Genomic DNA, 20,299 nt, shown 5'->3' with positions numbered 1-20,299 from the left:
CTCCTCTTATCCGGTTGGTTCGGTTCGCGGGGACAGCAGCCTCAGTGAGGAAGCCCAGACTGTCCTCTCCCCAGCCACGTCCACTAGCTCTTCTGGGGGAATCCCAAAGCGTTCCCAGGCCAGCAGAGAGATAAAATCCCTCCAGCGTGTCCTGGGTCGGCCTCAAGGCTGAAAAACCTCCCGAGGAGGCCTCCTCACCAGATGCCCGAACCACCTCCACTGACTCCGCTTGACATGGAGGAGCAGTGTCTCTACTCTGAGTCCCTCCCGAATGACTGAGCTTCTCACCCTGTCTCGAAGGGAGAGCCCAGCCAGCCAGCGGAGGAAACTCATTTTCGGCCATTATTCCCTCCTTTCAGTTTATTTGTGGATCTGAAGTTACCTCAAGTGTGTTGAAAAATCAGGGGAAAAAATGAAGAATTTAAGCAAATTTGGTTTCACATTGATGCTGAACAGTGTGCTGGCAAGAAGAAGCTAACGGGCTACGTTAGCTGAACAGCAGGCCTCTGCTATCTCTCCAGGCTGATCTGTCCTGTCTATCAAAATTTCAGTGAAATAGCCGTATATCCTTGTGTAATATCATCGAAATAGCAGGTTCAGAAGCCAGGATTTGTGTCAAATACTCTTTTAAATGAAGTATTGTGGTATCATAACATCCTATAGAAAACAGAAAACATCTTTGCTTGGTACAAATCCCTGTAAGAATCACACCATTATCATTTAAATATATTTTTCAATTAGAATTTCAATAATGACTCAAGAATGAGGATTCCCTCTAATATTATGAATAATATCATCTCTGCAATATTGGGCAGAATCGTTAGAATTTACATTTTGAGTGTTCTATGCAGATATTTCACACGTCTAGGTATCGAAAAACCAGCAAAAGCAGGAGTTTAAGTGGCCTTGTGGGCACATGGAAACCAGGTGTCAATACATTTGCTGCATCACCACAGATCATGAGGTCTCCCTGCCAGGTTCCACCACGAGTAGCTTCACATCAAAATCAGCAGTTCCAAGTGCTGCAGGTTTTCCCTGCAAAGAACTTGACATCCGTTCCTCCTGCAGCTTAAGAATCAGAAAGCTTGATGGCACAAATACTACAACCTGAAATGAATGCTTTCTGATTTCAGGTTGTGTGTGTGTGTGTGTGTGTGTGAGAGAGAGAGAGAGAGAGGAATAACAGCAGGTGTTCAAATTCAATCATGTTCATCAACTCCTACCAACAGATTTATTGATCCAGCCAGACGGATATCAGATGGCTGAAATCATCAAGGTCATCAGAGGAGAGGGGATTGATTGCCGTGTCAGTAATCCATTGGCAACATTGCCGCGGTGCCCCGTTGGAGAGAGAAACACTGCAGCCTGATGTGTTTGAATCCCTGAGCAGGTGTTTGAAAGCAGGCCGATCCACACCTTGAGGTCCGTGTTGCCAGGTCCGATGAGTTCTCCATGTCGGGTTGTGCATGTTTGCAGGTTGGGGTCAGAAAACACAAGAACGGGATTTCCCTCTGTGGGAAATCCAAATTCGAATACATTTGACTTATTTAGATTCTTACAATATTAAAGTGGTTTGAAGTGACCAGCAGCTGTGAGCTGAGAGCCCTGATGTCATCCCAGATGGATCTCTGACCCGGTCAAACACTCACGTGTGTCTGTATTCGACCCCTCTGTTCTCTGGCTGCTGTGGTCAAGAGCCGGAGCTGTGAGTCACACCCCGGCCGACTGCTGCGGCCTGATAACCTCGCAGGTCTTCTGAGGACGTGATTCATCACAGGGTCTATTTTTCAGCTCTGCAGCCTCGACTATCTGGCGTTTCTCGTTTTCGCATGACGGACGGAGCAGGTTCAGTTCTCTAAAGCTGCAGCTGCAGGTCAGATACGGTGTACAACAACACGCTTTGTCTGTCTCACCTCTACATCTGAGGACGGGATCGTCCTTCTGCTGGGTGACAGAAGCTCTGACCTCATTATCAGGTGTTCTCTGTTCCAAATGTTCAGATGATCTGTAAGCTCTTTTAGCTTGTTGAGAACCTGTTAGATCATGTTGCTTTGTTGAGTATAATGTTGTTTAGCCTTCTATGAGCTACGTTCTAGGGCCTGGCATATGTTCTCTGAAGGTGATGAATGTCCCAAACTTTTACAGAACATTGGAAAAGTTCTTTAAAAACCTCCTGGCCTGCAGTTCAAAGTTCTCTATATGACCTAAGGAGAATGTTCTGTGTCGGTTATTTCATGGTGAAACTGTAACATCATGAAAACAACTTTTTGGATGTAAAGGTTCCACTGGCAATTGTTCCCAAGGTTAAAGTGTTCCCAGAACATTCAGAGAGCATCTCAGCTGGTGTGAAGGGTGTCGCCTTTAAATGTTCCCACTGGGCTCTTTGAAGGTTGGAAGATTTAAAGAACTCTTCGGATGTTCTGGGAATGTTCAGGGGAATGTATTTGGGACGTTCCCTCTCGCTCTCTGTGCTACGTTCCTACAATGTTTGCAAAACCTACAGTGACATTCCAGCAACTTCGGGGAACCAACCTATGATATTCCTTTGGTTCTATTTCAGTTCTTTTTACACTTAAATTTGTTACATTCCCAGAATGTACAAAGAACGTCTGGTGTGTCGTACGTCACCACCTAATGTTCCCATGGTTCCTTTTGGGGTTGGAGGACTTTATTTAGACAGGGAATTTCTGTAGGAGACCTCAATGGAACGTCCTTTATACCGTCCCCTTAAATTTTCCCTCACCTTCCCAAAGTGTATTGGATTTTCCCCTGAAATCCGCTAAATAATGTCCTCCTAACCTGGAAAGAACTCCACACAGGAAGCATCCCGGAACATTTTGGGAAATCGCAAAATGGTGTTGAAATTTATTCCCTCTGGGAACATTGAATTTGTCGCTGCTGAAATAATGAATGGAATTTACATCATGGAGGACAACGCTGCTGCTCAAGCCGGTCCGTTCTCGGCCTCATCAGAGACAAACTCTCCTAAATCCTGATCTGATCCTGTTCTCTGGGTCCAGACAACAGCAGCTAGAGCCTCGTCATGGTAGTGATGAAGCTGTGTGTCCGGGGGAATATTTGAGGGCGGGGGGGGGGGGTCGCAGCTTCCTGGAACAGCAGCATCAGGCATGGGGGCTTAATTGGTGTGAGAAGTCAGCGCCTGCATCCTGCTGATAGCACAGGTATCCAGAGCTGTTTTCCGACCACTTAGCTACACAAACAGAGGGTGAGATCCAGCTGGATCCAGCAGAGGTGGTCTCCATGTGCCATGAGTGCCAGACTGTTGGAGACCCTCGTAGAACATCGACACACCGGTCACACAGAAGGCCACAAACGATGACCCCCACGCTGCAACCGGGACGTTGATGACATCTCGCAGCATTGTGACCAACACCAGGGAGTTCCTTGAGTGAGGCTTAATTTTGTTTTGTGGACTTGATTTTTATTCAGCAGCTTCTTGGAATCACGTTCACTGTTGGGAAATCCCCTTTTATTGCAGAAATCCATCCACTGTATTGTGTTTTCCTTCCTTGACTTCAGTGTGTCAGAAGGCAGGCGGCCAGACGTGAAGGCACTGAACCAATCTGACACAGGAGCTGTCGGAGACGTCTCTCAAGGAAGCGTGAGGGAGCTGCCCGGAACCCTCCGAGTCACGTTGATCCCTGAACCGGGACCTGTGTGACCTTCTTGCTGTGAGGTGACATTGCCAACCACTGCACCACCGCGCCGCCCTGAGCAACATGCACAACTGGAAAATTATAACATTAAAAACACTCCACATTAAATAGGACAAAAGCATATTAAATGTATCTTAGTCCTTCGAGTTTAATATGAACACACAGTTCCTGGTTCCTGGATCAGCGTGGCTCAGAGGGTTCGACGCAGCTCCGTCACGCTTCCCTCAGAGACATCAGCTCCTGTGTCCGATTGGTCCAGTGCCTTCATAACTGGCCGCCTGCCTTCTGACACACTGAAGTCAAGGAAGGAAAAGGAAAAGGATGTTACAGAAATCGTAACAAAGCATGAAAGACCATTTCCTTCTAGCGAGAATCAAAATGTCAGCTAAACAGAGTAAAGCTCGTGTTTGCTGTTGCATTGAAACTGAAGCCAATGGTCATTCCCATCCGTTTGAAGGCCCGGTAGAGACAATGATCACCTCAGCTAATTCAGACGGGAAGGTTTTGTGATCAATCAGGTGAATCAACCAAGTGAAAAGTTGGGATATTGTTTTAACCTGATGAACGCACTCACCAACCCTCTTTCCTGAAGCCGTCTGATGTGAGTTCAGACAGCCTAACAAACTTCTGCTCCCCGCCCAGCAAAACACCCTGCAGCAAATTTTATGAAAACAAAACAGAGAAAAATAACAACCGAGAAAAAACAGCTGAACAAAGAGTAATTTATTAATGTGCTTATATTGTTTCACAACCTGAGCCGACTTTGCTGCGTCAAACCAGAATGATTCTGTACCTTGAAGAAATAAATCTACTGGGTTTCTGTAAGGGCGGCCCGGTGGAGCAGTGGTCCTCACTGTGGCCCCCCAGCAAGAAGGTTGTGGGTGGAGCCCCGGCTGCAGCACGGGGTCTTTCTGGGTGGAGTCTGCATGTTCTCCCTGTTCCTGTGTGGGTTCTCTCTGGTACTTCAGCTTCCTCCACAGTCCACTCTAAGAGTTGAATTGACACGTTGTTGTTTACAGTTTGCTGCTGGTTTTACCGCAGCCTGGTGCCTGTCGGTACCAACCACCTGCCGTCCCGCCCCCTGACAAAGACTTTCTCTGACAACAGAAGCGCCCACTGTCACGTGACCTGGTTGGTTCAGTACATTTGTGTGTGACCAAAAAAGAGTTGAAAGGTTGTGTTTAGCTGATGGTCTTTTTTGTTGGATCACCCCGACACGTGCGATAAATGAGTAACAGCTGAGGTGACGTTGTGCTCAACATCCAAGTAAACGCCTTCAGGTAAATGTACCTCTTAAATATCTAGACCCAGCCTCGCACCAGCAGCCGGCCTCCAGCCCCTCAGCTTCTCTCGAGGCACCCTTCCTGAGCTACTCACAGGTCCGTGTACTTGTACTAGAAATACACATCCAGTCCTTCACTCTTACTCAACCTCAGCAGAGCTTGCCAGAAGAATCAAGAATGATTAACCAGCAGCTCGACGCTAACTGGAAGGAGGGTAAACACAGAGGACTGGAGGGTTCAGATTACAGTGAAACGTAACGGGATTCTGAGTTGTTTCACACATTGAGTTCGATGTGGACCGACGTCCCACCAACGCTCGCACCAGGTGCAGTCAGCCAGGACGCCGCTGCTCGTGCTGCGTCTCAAAACTGCCCAGTTGTTGAACTTGATAATGCTTTTGCAAGCAGTGAAGGAGATTAGCTTTAGCTTAGCTGCTCATCTTCATCGATCACTTGTATTCAGTTTTTTGACGAGTATCTCGAACTAATGAGTAGAACGATGTGATAGAACAATAAAAACACAAGGCTGATCTCGTGAGGTACCGCATCACATCACCTTTATGTATTAGCGTGTTTTCTGAGTTGCATCCAGCCTCTTGTCATATGCACAAACATGCTGCAAACATCTGTGAGAGGTGAGCAGGAGACTCGCGTCACTGAGCTGTCATTTCGGAGCCGTGCCGCGGCCTCCGTACGCTGCGGCTGAGTGAACAGTGTGGTCTTTGTAGCTCGGGACAAAGGCGGTGCTGTGAGTCAGCCAGGAAGACCTTGAGGAAGGACACCTGAGCACCAAACACCTCCCTGCTAGCTTGTTAACTCTGGCGGTCGGATTCTCAGCTCATCCTCGCAGACATGGAAAACACACTCAGATATCAGAAACCTCTGAGTTACATAAAGTGGAAAAGAAAAACCTTGTTGCACCTCCTCCTGGTTTTGAGGGACGTGTGAGAAAGTGTTTGCCCTGACTATTGACACAGCTGTAGCTATAAAATACCTCCTCATCCTGGCACTACTACAGTGTTGGCGGTATTTTTAGTACTGATGTACTTCAGCCCAGATAACCTGAACTCAGCAGAGTGGAGTTAAACATGCCTCTGAAGTCAGAGATGACATACTTCATTATCAGCAATATTTCAGATCCACGCGTTCCTAAAGTTCCTTTGATATTTGTTTGGGTTTCATTCCCACAACATCTTTCATTTACAGGGAGGAAGCTACGTATTAAAGGTACCGTGTGTAGAATTTAGTCAAAGTCCACAGTACAACTACAGAAGCCCAGAATGGACAAAATTCATGTTTGGTGCTAGCAGTTTGCTCTGGCTTGCTTTTTTTCATTCTTGTTTAAAATTTACCAGCAGTAAGACATTTAAGCTCTACCCTCTCGAAACAAGCTAGCAGAGGATGTTCTGCTCTGGTTTCCACTGTTCCACAGCAGCTCCTGATCAGCTGAACGGTGGAAGATGGATGGATGGTTATTGGGTCCCCATCACTGCCACTGATCACTATCAGATGGTTCCAACTGTTTCTAGACAAATTGAGGGAAGAAACAAGAACTTGACCAGAATTGAACTGAATGTCAGATAAAGTTAATTGCAGGTTTTTCTTCTTTCCCACGTGGACAGTGGTAAAGAACTACCCATTGCAGTTGCCAGTAATACAGAAAAGCTAAGGAAGGATTGAATCCTAAATAACATAAATTTAAAAGTGAAGCGTGATTCTTTATTTTTAATGATACGGACGTAAATACACAAAAATGAGAAGCCTCGTTGCGGCAAACGTCACACGTGTTCCCAGGAAGGATGGCGAATAAGAACATCTCTCAAAAAGGTGGTGTGTTCCTTTAAAGCTTGCAGGGTTTCACCGGGATTATCGGCGATGAAGCTAATCCCTCAGCTCCTGTCGAGTGCCTGCAGCTCAGCTGTTGGTTTTAATAAAGATACTCGGATTTTATTTGTTTTTAGCGTTGCTCCCTCAAAGTTTAATCATTTGGGAGTCAGCCTCATGTTGCATACAGCATTTTTTTTTTCCCCAACAGAATGAGAAACAAGGCTCATCTCTCAAAGCCCTCAGGAATTCCCTCTGTACCCCCAGGAGTCACTTCTGGAACTGCTGGGTCATGTGAAATGTTCCAAACCATCAAAAATAGCCCCCCCAGCTTCTTTCCTTAAGTATTGGTCATGTGCCTGAGTTAATCTACGTTTCCCTCAATCTGCAAGCAAAGGCCCCTCAGGAAATGCCTGCTGGAGGTAAAACACTGTTGCAGCTTTAGGGTTTTCAGGGGAGAAGGTGTTGAGAGAAACCTGATCCAGCTGCAGGGTCCTGGGTGGGGGTGGGGGGTGTTGGGGGGCTGCTTGGGAGATCGGACCCCTCAGTCCCGCCAGCACTCACATACCTAACACAGTCAAGAGCAGCGACCGGCACAATCCTGCACCCTGAGATCAATCAGCCATGAACTGAATACTACAACCTGTTTCTGATGGTATTCATTGGTCCACCAAGTACAACTCATGATACCCTGTAGAGTCCCTAGAGTACCTATAAAAGTACCACTACTTCATCACAAGTTCTGAGCTGGAAATCCTTTTCCTGGGCACTTGTAGCCTGCAGGGATGGGTTTAGTTAACTGCGGTCACTTGCTGGCACAATTTCACAGTGGAGAGGGTTCTCGGTTCTCCTTCCTTCAGAGAAAATGCATTTTCTCTTTTATTTCTTCTCGAGGGTTTGGAAAGAACAGAAATAATTTGTGGTCGATAGCAAATCTGGTGGCCTGACTGATAACAGAGTGAGTGCATGACGAGTTGTTGTTTTAAAATAATTTTCTGGGAATCGAGGAAATCTAAAATACCGAAACCAAAACCTAAGAACGTTTAAGCGCTGGGGGTTGGTCTGCATGTTGGCGTGAGGGTAACAATTAGCGTGAAATAATAAACTCTATTTTCACCTTGTGTGGGTGTGACAGGACCGATCCATCCAGCTTCATGACATCAGGGCTATAAAATGGAATGTCGTAGCTTCTGAAATGAGCGTCAGAGCCGATTCCTGCTATTTAAAGCTACTGCGCACGATGATGGCGTCTCTGCTTGGAATCCACCTGATCTTCTCTGGGAAACATCAGCGGCCTTTTAAGTGCGGTTAGCTTTGTGTGCTTGAATAAAGGTCTGAGTTTCTTTGAAGCGTGACTGCGACTGAGGGAGCGCCTCTCTTTGGGCCTCTGTGAGATAACATGCCCCACCACACACCTGGCATCTCCTGCCAGGCCCAGCAGCTGCTGTGTTTCCACACCGCGTTGCCATGGAGGTGGCTTGCAAACACTGAGGTCTGTGGGGACCTCAGACTCACACGTCTTTCCCTTATAGGCCCGGTGAACACACGTCTCCTCCTGCATCGGTGGAGAGGTCAAATACTGCAGAGAGTGACGGGTGTGGTCGGCAGCGCTGCGCCACCATCAGACATCTGAAGGACGTTAATCACTGCGGAACTCTTTCACCGCCATGTGGTTTTAAGGCTCTTTCACTGCAATGAAACATGATTCATCTGAGTGTTGGTCGCTACCAAGGCTGGTCAGAGCACTTTATGGTCATTGTTTAGAGCAGTGACATGTCAGAGATGATTGACGCACGGGCGATTCACACGATTCAAACTGAAAACGCCTCCAAATGAGTGGGAGGAGAGAACTCTAAATGGGTATTTCTCTTGTTCAGCTGTGCTTTATTCCCATGACAATAATATATCCTGGAATTTGAGTGGCCATTTTATGTTGTCACAGAGGGATTATTATTTGTAGTACTAGTATTAGTATAGTAGTAGTCGCAGTAGCAGTAATTTGAGGCACGCATTTTCCCCACAGATAGATGTTTGTTTTTTAACCATCAGTTTAGTCTTACAGAAGGAAGCCTGATTACTATTGTTTAGTTATTGGTATTGTCATATGACTCAGGGCCTGGGTAGCTTTGCACAAAACTGCAATTTTCCACAGGTATTTGTACTTGTGTATAGGTAGTGTGATCCTCTCAGCAGCTCCCACTCCTGACCAAATACAATTACTAATAACATGATGTCATCTTCCAGTAGGAAGATTTTAAAATGACTGTATTCAAAGAGAGAGTTTAATATCAGCTGGTCGTGTCTGTGTCCTGTCCGCTGGTAACGTCTTGTTCCGTGTGTTGCACTTTCAGGCCTCCGCGAAGGTTCTCTTCTCTCGTCTGTAGGGTTGAAGTAAAAATCTAACACTGACACCTGCTGGACACAGACTATAAGTGCAGCCATCCGCTTCGAACAGCCCCTAAACTGTTCGGTGCTTTCCAATTGGTTATAATATTGAAAGTGCAGTTGTTGATTGGCCAAATTATTTTACCTTCTGCCAATCAACACTTTTGTTTATAAAGTCGTATTTCCGGTTGATATGGAGTGACGCAACAAGCTCTCTAGGGGTGATTTCAGCGTCAGGAGAGACTTTGTCATCCTGCCAGTGACAATAAAATGAAGTATTCACGGTAATAATCAGCGGTGCAACGATGCAGTGCCTGGCCGTGAACGGGGTGAGGTCGTCGGCGTCTCTACCAAAGGTGGGTAGCTTAGCTAATGGTTCTGTTAGCTGCTAACAGGGGCACAGCTAGCAGGTTTGACTGCGTGTTGCTCACCGTATGTAACAGCATCAGACAGCCACCTTCACCTCTGTCTCTAACGTGCTGCCTTTAACGGCCTTACGTCATCATCGAGCTAGCTGCCTCGTGAGGAGCTGGCTGGCTTATTAGCTCCATGTCAAACCGACAAATTCCACGAATTCTTTTCTATGAATTATTATTCACTTAATAAGCGGTAAATGTTGTAGATTTCGACTGTCCTCTGGTGCTCAGATAAGAAGTTCCAGGATGTGTCGGTCACGTGGTCGCTGGTTTTACTTTCTGAGACACTGAGATGATGGCGATCGTTTATGATGATGATTAGCTAACAGGACAGATCTCAGATCAGCAGGGGAGAGGGTTCCGGGGTGTGTACAGTATACTTCCAGTCTAGCATTTGTAATAACCAATCGTAGTAATACCGCTCTGATACAGCTGCGCCACCCCTGGACTGATAACAAAACTGCTTCTCCTGACGATTCTCCTCCCAACCAGGAGTGGATGAACCGAGGAAGGGGGAGTCAAACCCGTGCGCAGAACAAGAGATTGTCACAGCGGCTAAGAGAGTGAAAGTTTTGATGAGTGATTAATTGGCCAATAGTCCCCATGTGAGGGGCGAGCCCGGGTCACGTTCTTCCAGTTCCAGCCAGCACCACGGTTTCTTGAGCGGAGTTGAGTCCTCATGGAGGGACATCTCTTCCATGTGCGTGTTCTTCATCTAAAGTGTCTCTGTTAGACGGAGAGCGTTTGTGATTATCCTCATCTAACACTGAAACAGGAGTGGGCTTTGTGGAAACGATCAGACGAGAGTTAGCGAGGGGGAGCTGTTCTTTTGGGGGAAAGGGTTCATTTGAACCGTCAGGGTTTTTGCTCGTCTCCGTGTTGGTTGGTTTGTGGCGTCGTGCCGCGTTTGTGGCCTGTAAACACTGGGACACAGGCAGCAGGATCCTGGAGTCCATGTGGGTGTTGGTCCTGTAGACACAGGAGGACCGAGACCCTCCGTCCTCAGATTTGACGTGAAGTGATTCTGTTCGATGATCCCAGGAGACTGATTGGCTTGCTCTGCTAATGACCCCCCTCCATCTTCTGCAGCTGTGCGTCCTCTCCCTGCTGCACCTCAGATGTCCCCGGCCCTCCTGGTGCGATGGTCTACACAGCGGGGCAGTGTCCAGCTCGTCCGCTGGGCCGACCTCCCCCGCCCCCCCTTCGCTAACCGTCCCATCTGAGTGCGCTGACACATCACCCGCTCGTGGTACCTCCACCTGGTCCCCAGGGCAGGGCCCGCCTCCAGCTCCCACTCACTGCTGCATGAGCGGCTGTCACAACTGCGTGTGGATCGAACATGCCGAGCAGCTGCTGGCGTACTACAACGATGGCGGCGACCGAGCGCTCGCTGCTATCGAGGAGAACGTCCTGGATGAGAACCTTAAAACCTACTTGAAGATGGAGATCCGCCTGTTGAAGAAGACGTGACGGCGGTTTGTGCTGCCAGGCGCTGGAGTCCAGACTGACGTGATGACGGCGCGCCGATGGTGTCGGCAGTGGAGTCTGAGTCTAGAGACTCCTGGTCAAATATCACCCCACCAAAGGTCAAAGTCACGTTTGACCTTTAGTTGAAGCACTGAAGTATTTGCATAGTTCCACTGAAGTATTCAAGAGTACGTTTTCTTTCTTTGCTGTGCAGTTTTCACAGTTTTTCTTCTCGAGAGAAGCCTGTCGCTCTCTGAAGATCAGCGACCGTCAAGATCCAGGATGCAGAAAAGCATCAAAGAAACAAATACTTGAGGACAGAAACTTGGAAAAGTACAGTGCTCAGGTACTCACGTCCACCTCTGAGTCCTGGGTTAGAAAGTCCTGGTTGGTGTCCACAGCTTTGCCTGTTCTTACCTCAGAGAGATGCACTTACCTGCAGGTGCCCGCTTCACACGCTGCAGCTCTGCACAGCTCAAACCTGACCTGCGCTCTATTTAGATCCGTTGCCATGGTTTCCAGAAACCTGGGAACGGATTTGTAAACTGAGCTTACGGATCACGTGTGTCTTTTATGCTTTGTTCAGACTGACAAACAAAATCAGGTTTTCGACATGTTCAGAACGATTTCAGCTCATAAATTGTGACTTTTGCGAGTCTGTACCGACTGGGAGGATGATGTCATCTGATCCCAGTCTGGTTTTCACAGACGCGCCAGTCTGTGGCGTCACTCGTCTCTCCGCAGTTATTGTCCGCCTTCAGTTTGTGTGTCTGATCTCGTCACTCACAAATGGACAGACAATCATCAGTGGAGAAATGAACCTGATTTTCCTGCAGTCTGAAGCAGGCTGCATGTTTGTGAGCTGACACCAGGGGGCGCTCTGGAAGCAGAGCTGAAGCGCTGTGTTCAACTCCCCCTTCATCTGCACGTTTTATGTCCTCCTCCCGGTGGAACCCGTGATTCCCCGCAGTAGTAAGTCCTGGAAGTATTTAGAGTAAAACTACTGGTCCAGTTTGGAGACTTGAACTTGATGTTGGCGTTGACGTGGCAGCGCTCGACCATCACAGCTCGTTTCAACTCCCTTTGGACGAACCGATCTCTACTTCTACACGTAAATTAGCGAATGGTTTCTGTTAATGCGCTCATCTGTCAACATGCAGGTTGACCTCATACTTCTGTGAGAGGACATTGATGTCTCACCAGTGCAGAACTCAGATCTTCAGTTGTGAAGTGTAAAAAAAAGAAAGAAGAAGAAGCAGCAGCTGAACTCATTTAGTAAAAAAATGAGACTTCCACTGATGGATGCACATCGGCGCCGTCTGTCCCGTTTCTGCTTCGGCGTTGGCTTTTTTTTTTCTGACTGCACATCAGAGCCGTTTGATCGCCCGATGGATTCTCCCTCTCACCCTGAGGTCTGTTTGCACCGTGTTTGTCATGACTTCTTGTCTCTTTATATTTGAGGTGTGATGTAAGTTGTGTATTTGAATTTAAAGAGTTTTTAATGAATAAATTATCTACCAAACAGGACTGTAACCTGTGGTTGGATCAGGAGGTTTAAGTTTCCGTCCTCCAGAAAAATGCGTTCTATCCGTAACCGTCGGCACACGAACAGCGATTCAGCTCCTCCTTCGTGGTCGTTTAAGGGTTAAAGGTCACCTGAGTGGAAGTGAGGTTATGTGAGGAAAGTTGCGGTGTCCGTCCCTGGTGTGGAGGGTTGAAGAAGGCCCGGCTACAACTGAGAGGTGTCCTGTTGGGGTGTGAGTGACGCCTGTCAGTCAGCTGAGTCTCTACGGCGACCACCGTTTGCTGGCTGCCGCGCGTCTCCGAGGTGACCCCGGTCTCAGCGACTGAGTCAGCACTCGTCTGGTAACAGTGATGCATCGGCGGTGGGACGTCTCCAGCGCCGATGCATCTTTGATCTGGGTTACAGGGGATTATCAAGGAGCTGCAGCGCCCATCATACACGCCGCCGCTGCAGCCGCGGCTCTGACGTGATGGAAACTCTCCTGGACAGATTACTGCCTGTCACACTGCTGCATGTCACTCTGCATCATGCCAGGGTGGCATTTTCTCCCTGAAGGACCTCAGCTGATCCGTCAGGTGGCCTCCACATGATCCCGCCGTAGTTACGTCCCCAGTATTTGAGCGGTAATTGGTGATTATATTTGGCCTTTAATGATGCGTTGACTGCCTAAACTGAGCCACAGCTCCGCCGTATCTGACCCACGCCAAGCCTGGCTGTTGACATTTAGGCCACTGGCCCACATGAGACTGATTCACTGCTCCAAACGTGTCCCAGATCAGGGCCTCGTGCCCCCGTTGGCACGAGCTGAAAAATTCTCCAGACCACATGAACGTGCGTCTGTATTCAGCTTTTATGATCCCAGACGAGTCCAACTGAGAATTACTTCACCTTGGTTCATGATAAAAGTGAGACATGGTGGAGGACATCGAGGGTACAAGTCCCCTCTGATGCACCAGACAGTTTGTCTCTATATTGAATGGACAGACAGAAATTCCTGGTTTGTGTCAAACCTGCATTCTTTGTAATGACCTATAGGGGGCATCTGCATGAGCAACCTTCTCAATCCAACCTCACTAAACCTTTACCTGCTGAGTCGAGGATCTCAATCACAAGTTCAGTTTCAGTTCCAAGTCAAAAAGGTGATGAAGCAGCAAACTTTGTGTCTCCAGAACGACCAGCAGACGCACGAAACACGAGGAGAACGTGAGACGGTCGGCGGGTGGAAAGACAGTGGCAGCAGAATTAGATACACACGTGTAAATCCAGCAGATGATTTGGCACACATCAGGATGTTACTGCCCCAGTGAGGACACACTCTTGATGTTCTTGTGATTCTCCTGGACATTTGACAGAGTTCTCTTTTTTATGATATTTGGGTACAAACATGTTCTTAAATCTGAGTTTGTCAGCACATGAAGGTTCTCCTGTGGTGAGCGGAGCCTGAGCCTGGTGCTGAGTTGTTCCTCGGTGCGACACTCAGGGGTCAGTCAGGGTCGCGCACCTAAACCTGCATGAAGACGGTCCAGGAGACGTCTGCGTGAAGCGGGAGTGAAGGCGGCAGCAGAATCATGGTGCGATGGTTGCATAACAGGAGCAGGGGCGCGTTGACGGGCCCCTTCAGGGGGCTCCGGCCCCATCGGCAGAGACGCCCAGGCTGCGCCATCTCATGCTAATCACCTCAGGGCAGCGCTCGGAAGGAAACGTGTCATCACACCCAGACTACATCACCGTTAATCTGCACCCATCCTCATGCCTCCAGCAAAGCTCGTCATGAGACGTCAGGTGGCTTCATGCATCATTTATAACAGTTTTAATGCAACGTCAATGACAGTACTTTTCATTTTATGTTAGCTATCTCTTGCCATGTATTTCCTGTTGTGTATTTATTAAATTCATTTATAAATGTGTAGAAATAAAGTGTTTCAATTGTACGTATTTATTTATAAAGCTCTTTATTTTACCTGGTATGTTTCTATTTATTTCACATTTTTCATCGTTTTTATTCTTTTTTTATTTGACTCATTCTATACAATGTTATACACTTCATAAAACTGGGTTTTTATTAGTATGTTATTTTATCATCTATATTTAAATAGTGGTTTTATTTTTGCTGTTTGTTTCGTTCATGATTCCCTGGGTTTGTCACCGTGCTCACGTCTGTTTGATCGTTTTCTCTTATTTTGCTTCCCAGTACAAAATTCTCTGGCAGGTGTTGACATTTGCATGTCCCACATACCAGCAGCCCACGGTGTCGCCTTTTTCTGAACGCCAGCTCATTTCTTCATCTGATGTCCTCGATTTCTAAGTCTCCTATTTGTCGTTTTCCCAGGAAACAAGTCTCAAAGTCCCTGAATAAGAAACAAGTCGTACTCAGGTCACAACTTCCTCTCCAGAATATTGTGAATCTGAATTCTACAAACGTAAATAATTTGTTGCACATCAGGTTCAAGACTTTCCTCGCCGTCTCAAACCCAAACATGTGAATTGTTGTTGTTGGAGCGGGGAGGCGGTGCGTTGATAATCCTCGGCAGGGCTCAGCATATAAGAGGGGCCCTAAGCCCCGCGTGGCCCTCACAGCAAGCCTAGCATAGAACTCCACTCATCTGCTAGACAGACCACCCACTCGTCTGGCTGTTCTCCACCCAAGCAGCCGGTGAGTAGACCCACCGCCACATCAGCACCACCCAGACCACCGTTGTTGCGGAGATAATGTAGCGTTAGAAACCGCGGTGGGAGCCTGGGGGGGCTGGTGTCACTGCCGAGGAGCTGCATGCAAGTCAGTGGATGTTGTCACTTCTTCGTCTGCAGAAATGGTTTTTAGAGACCAATTAACAACAGATTTTAGCTCCCGTTCGGTTTCTGGAGTTTAAGAGGTCACCCAGGTTAATAAAGACCATTTCAGTGTTTTTTATTCTGCGAAATAACTACCCTCCATCAGGCTTAAAGCAATAGAAGAGTGAAAACAGGCACAAAAAGTGGTAATAAATTGGTGTATTTGGAAATATAATAATTATTGCGTATGTGTAGAGTCTGTATTAGAGGTGATGGAGCAATAGGGTCATTCGTTTGAAACCAGTTCAAATATTCAGTAAAAATGTATGGAAGAGAGTAGAACGCAGTTCACGTTTCACTTTTTATTTACACTCTGTTGCATCCTATTAAGTAAAAGTAACATTTCAGCAAAGTACAAACACTTATTTTGAAAGTCTTGCATGAAAATCACCACGTAAGTAGAAGTAGACAGGTCGTGGGCGCAAGAAAGTACAGCAAGAGAGAACTTGTTTGGTCCTGCTTGACTGATCAATTACTCCTGTATACAATTAGTTTATTACTGTATATAATTAGTTTATTAAGTGTGTTAGTTTTAACTATATACGGTTGCATTGATATCTGGAGATATTAATTGATCTGAGGGGTCGTCAGATGAATTAATGCGTAGAGGAAAGAAGAAATATATTAGGTTTTGATACACAAATAGACTTTTAGTTTGGGGATTTTTCCTCTGAAAGTTTGTTTTATATTTTGGGGAAATATGTAACATTTCTTGAAATGGAAACACATGAATTGTTTAATGAGAAAATACGTTGGAGCTGTTTACTTAGTGGCATCGGATATGTGACCCACAATGTGTCAGTTAAGGGCTGGAAACCATTAATATTTTCTTCAGCAATGCATTTTGCATTTTATTAAGTCTGTAAGAATTCTTATCTTAAAAGCAACTGAAGCTGTCAGATAAATATAATCTTGTGTGCTTTTACCTTTCGTCATTTGTGGGCGATTGCTTTGGGCTTTGTTCCCTTTTAAAGTTCTGTTTTCTTTAAAGAAGAAAAATTTAAAATAATTTCACTTTTCTTGTTACAAATGAATGATAATCTGTGACTGATTAAAGGGTTACGTATTAGTGTGAGTCTGTGCAATTGAATATCGATATTTGCTGAAACTTTTAACCAAAACTCCATATTCAGTGGACTATTGCGCTTTTACCCTCTGGTATCTTAACATGCTACACATGAAGTTGTTATGGTTACCAACAGAAACAGATTGTGATCTTCTTGATCTCCACAAAGCACTTTAAAACAAATTTATATAAAATTCTTTGATTCCTCGGTCAGCTGGAGCGTTCAAGACAGAAGAGCAACAAGGAGTTAGCGTTACAATGGTTGTAACGTTAGCTGCTGAGGCTAGCCAACGTTAGCAGCCTGAACTGAATAGCGAGGCTTTCTGCTTTTTACCTTAAATGTAGTGAAAGTGACCGTGTTTCCCCCAGATATCTCATGGAAATAAAGCATAACGTAACATCCTAATACTTAGTATGGGACAAGTGTTTTTAATTTTACTCAAATCCACACTGACCTCTTAGTGTTTTAAAATCATTCTTTTCAGTTTTGGTAGAGAAATATAAATACATATTTTCTACATTTATAAATGAACAAATAATTATTCTTAAGCGCTGTAGGACTTTTTCAATCCTCAATTTAGCCTTACAAAATGTGTCTAACAGCATTTCATGAACAAGGCCGACCAACTCAACTCTTAAATGTAAGTTTTTAACATTTATTCATTTTTAATTCAACAGTTTAACCTCCCTTTAAATGTGAATCTTACGGGATTGTCATTTAAAAAAAAAAAAAGGATTTGAAATTATTGAGCCTAAACTAAAGCTCTTGAATGAATTAAAATTGTTTATTGTGAACGAAGTATTGCAGTATTGCACAATCTCACCTCAAGATCTAGTATGAATTTTCTTATGCGGGATTTAATTTTGCTGCAATGCCTGCTATATTTGTCATTTCTGCTGGTGTGGTTGTCATTGAGGATCCGGTGATCAGATTGATCTTTTAGACCCTCTCTGCCTGCTCAGCAAATCTGAGGTGCTGTCCTTGCATTAACAAGATTACTAACGGATGGCAGCTTGAAACAGAGGGGAGGCAGCACTTATTAACTTGAGCCAGGGATTATGGGAAATTGGGTCATCCTCATAGAACACGCGGCAAGGTAGTCCATCCCAGACATTCAATTACAGGGAAATATGAGCGTAATCCTGCCAGGTGCCTGTCAGATCGCTTAAGACGATTATGGCCTGTAATGTCAGCCAGAGGTGACAGAGGCTGCGTGCTGGCCGATACGTGAAATTAAAGATTCTATGGAACACCTCAGAAATGTCCGTTAGCCGAATGAAACGGGTGTGAGGGGCCCTTTCAAGTGCTATCCTTGGTTTGGAAGCACTGTTGCCTGTTAATTTCGAAATTCAAAGGTATCATTTGCCTTTTTCTCTCCAGATTATGCAGCACATTAATTTAAATTCTATTTTGATACATTATCATTGTATTTAACACTGACTGTGGCATTCATATGGGGCTGTTTTGACCAGAAAAGACCCGATTCTTCTCGGGGTCACTTCAGGCTCTTGCAACACTGAATTAAAGTGATTCTTCACCTAAAAGTGTATTTGCTTGTTCAGTACTCACTAATAGGAGTCTTGAGCTCCCAAAGATATTTTCCCCTCCTGCATGACTTCTTAGTGGCTCCAGGCTGCAGAAAGAGCCAGACACGTGTATTTAGCTTGAAGCTAACGGAGACTGGCGCCTCACAGCAGCTCAGCTGTCTTAAAACATCAGTTTACAAACTCTCATCGGGTCATCGTCGAATATCATCCGCATCTTCTACAGCTAAATGGAAGTATTTGGCTCTCTTTGCCTAAGTACTTGAAAGGCAACATTTTTTAGGTGTAGAATCACTTTAAGAAATCAGACCATTTAGCTTCAGCTAAATATAGTCCACATATTTCCCTATTCTAAATATATAACTCCTTTATTTTATCCAGAGGTGTCTCGAAAGCCAACAGCCTGCTCACAGGAACCATAACCGCTCACCATGAATCTTGAGGCACCCAAAGCTGAGATCAAGTCGGCTACACGCGTCAGCGGAGGCCCCGCCACCCCACGCAAGGGACCCCCTAAGTTCAAGCAGAGGCAGACCCGCCAGTTCAAGAGCAAACCACCAAAGAAGGGAATCCAGGGGTATGTCACAACTCCATCTTCTGTAGCGCTAATGTGTTCAAGCTCAGGGGGGGTGGAGCCTATCCCAGCTGACACTGGGTGAGAGGCGGGGTTCACCCTGGACGGGTCGCCAGTCCGTTGCAGGGCTGGTACTTTTTCCGTAATCATAAAATTTTATGACCACAAAAATGTATGGAGTGATGACCTGATTATTATTCTCTGCAGTTTTGGTGATGACATCCCTGGCATGGAGGGCTTAGGCACCGGTAAGAAAGCGTTTGTTTTTAAAGTGCATTTGTCTGGCACAGGCCTGAGCAGCGTGACACCTCCGCTCTCTGCTTCGTCCTGCAGATATCACGGTTATTTGCCCCTGGGAGGCCTTCAATCACCTGGAGCTGCACGAGCTGGCCCAGTACGGCATCATCTGAGCCTTCCTGCATCTCCCCGCAGGCCACGTCTGCCTCCAGCTCCTTCTTCTAGCTCTAAATGGACCAAACAAACCACACCCATGAACTGTAACAAAAAATGGAAAAAGAGAAAAACTTCACCAAAAAAAAAAAAAAAAAAAAATCTGTCCTGTTAGACTGGATTCTTCTTCTTCTGAAGCTTCTCACAACACCTGCTGACAGTTAGGACCTGTTCTGATCTGCACCGTCGCCTCCTCTCCTGCGCTCCTCTTTCTGCTTTCCTACTTTTCTTTTCCTCTAAATGGACAAAACACGAAACGCAAGCAAGCAAGGCAGCCTCAAATTGAGTACAAGTGACAAACCCGTGAAGTGGGTGGGTTCCCATTTCATGTGCTGCGGCCTCTTTACGCCCAGAGGCTCATCCACCAACGCCGAACACGTAAAATATAAACGCTGCATTCTGTAGAGACGGGACACCAGCTGCCATTGCTGCGCGTCAGAGGGATCAGATCAGTCCGAGGATAACCCTCCCACATTCCACTGCTCCTAGGAGGTCACTCATCATCACTCCATCACGTTTTCTTGTGCTGTTTTAAAGGTTCCACCACAATAATCTGTCTGTCTGTACATGTAGGGAAGTGTGTCCAAGGGGGGGTGGGCTACATTTGACCTTAATTTATGGCCAAAAAGATGTAAAAAAATAAAAATAAAACATTTCATAAGAGAATGAAGGTCCAGGAAGTCAACGTTCATCTTATCGTCTTGTGTTAACATCTGCTTTGAATGTGAAAGTGTTTGTTGTGTGTGAGTGTTTGTTTATCACCTCCACGTGTGTTCCTGTGTTTTTAAGTTCTTGATTCCAGCTGTTTGTTGTTATCTTGTAGTTTTTCCTTTCCGTTGTCATTTCTTCCAGAACTTCCGGTGTTATTTTCCACTTGTTCATCTCCTCCGTCTCGTGTTGCCCTCTCGTTCACGCCGATGTACTCATTTATTCTCTTGCTTTTATCACTGAAAAACAAAAAGATTTGTGCAATCATGAATGCAACAGCTTGGTAATGTTGCCCCTGATGATGGAAGCGTTGGTGTATTTTTATTTTCTTTTTCCACAATTTATGTTTCGGAAGAATGATGGCGCTGTGAGATGGCGGAGGGATCCATGGAAGTGTAATGGAGCTTTGTCCTCTCTACAGTATGAGAAAAAAAAATAAAGCATAAAAAGAGGAAAATAAAAACAGTGATTTATTTATCATCATTGAAATAATTCCTCGGGTCATGTGTCAGTTTCTGATGCTGCTGAGTGATTGATTTTAAGTCTTG

At 45.9% G+C, this 20,299-nt stretch overlaps 2 protein-coding genes and 1 long non-coding RNA gene across 5 annotated transcripts; 2 read left to right on the top strand and 1 right to left on the bottom strand.

Moving 5' to 3' along the window:
- Positions 1-3,824: 3,824 nt before the first annotated feature.
- LOC147240030 (uncharacterized) lies at positions 3,825-4,695 on the bottom strand. The gene is made up of 3 exons (XR_015111699.1): positions 4,471-4,695; positions 4,252-4,328; positions 3,825-3,970 (listed from the first exon to the last, which is right to left on the bottom strand). It is a non-coding gene; the product is annotated as an uncharacterized LOC147240030 (long non-coding RNA).
- A 4,632-nt stretch (positions 4,696-9,327) lies between these two features.
- oxld1 (oxidoreductase-like domain containing 1) lies at positions 9,328-15,007 on the top strand. 3 transcript variants are annotated; one of them, XR_015111650.1, is made up of 3 exons: positions 9,328-9,524; positions 10,674-11,170; positions 11,266-15,007. XR_015111650.1 is itself a non-coding variant. In XM_086196226.1 (2 exons), exons 1-2 carry the CDS (start codon positions 9,474-9,476, stop codon positions 11,052-11,054), a joined length of 432 nt encoding a protein of 143 aa, XP_086052352.1. In that variant the 5' UTR covers positions 9,328-9,473; the 3' UTR covers positions 11,055-15,007. The 3 variants fall into 3 exon arrangements, 1 of the variants encoding a protein (XP_086052352.1); XR_015111649.1 differs by having other exon boundaries at positions 10,674-12,463; positions 12,577-15,007; XM_086196226.1 differs by having other exon boundaries at positions 10,674-15,007.
- Positions 15,008-15,117: 110 nt separating this feature from the next.
- pde6gb (phosphodiesterase 6G, cGMP-specific, rod, gamma, paralog b) lies at positions 15,118-20,214 on the top strand. Its single transcript, XM_086196227.1, has 4 exons — positions 15,118-15,229; positions 18,401-18,596; positions 18,801-18,841; positions 18,927-20,214. The coding sequence occupies exons 2-4, from the start codon at positions 18,451-18,453 to the stop codon at positions 19,001-19,003; spliced, it is 264 nt and encodes an 87-aa protein (XP_086052353.1). The 5' UTR covers positions 15,118-15,229; positions 18,401-18,450; the 3' UTR covers positions 19,004-20,214.
- The last annotated feature ends 85 nt before the right edge of the window (positions 20,215-20,299 follow it).

The sequence above is a fragment of the Aulostomus chinensis genome, chromosome 23 (genome assembly GCF_037954235.1).
Source record: "Aulostomus chinensis isolate RoL2024-O1b breed Wild chromosome 23, RoL_Achi_v1.0, whole genome shotgun sequence".
Classification (NCBI taxonomy): domain Eukaryota; kingdom Metazoa; phylum Chordata; class Actinopteri; order Syngnathiformes; family Aulostomidae; genus Aulostomus; species Aulostomus chinensis.
Note: the sequence above shows the minus strand (reverse complement) of the source record. Positions and strands in the feature narration are given on the sequence as shown.

Coding starts and splice junctions, on each gene's coding strand:
- oxld1 (XM_086196226.1), top strand. CDS start 9,474: ATGCAGTGCCTGGCCGTGAACGGGGTGAGGTCGTCGGCGTCTCTACCA. Junction 9,525..10,673: donor CGTCGGCGTCTCTACCAAAG/GTGGGTAGCTTA, acceptor CATCTTCTGCAG/CTGTGCGTCCTCTCCCTGCT.
- pde6gb (XM_086196227.1), top strand. CDS start 18,451: ATGAATCTTGAGGCACCCAAAGCTGAGATCAAGTCGGCTACACGCGTC. Junction 18,597..18,800: donor CCAAAGAAGGGAATCCAGGG/GTATGTCACAAC, acceptor TATTCTCTGCAG/TTTTGGTGATGACATCCCTG. Junction 18,842..18,926: donor CATGGAGGGCTTAGGCACCG/GTAAGAAAGCGT, acceptor TTCGTCCTGCAG/ATATCACGGTTATTTGCCCC.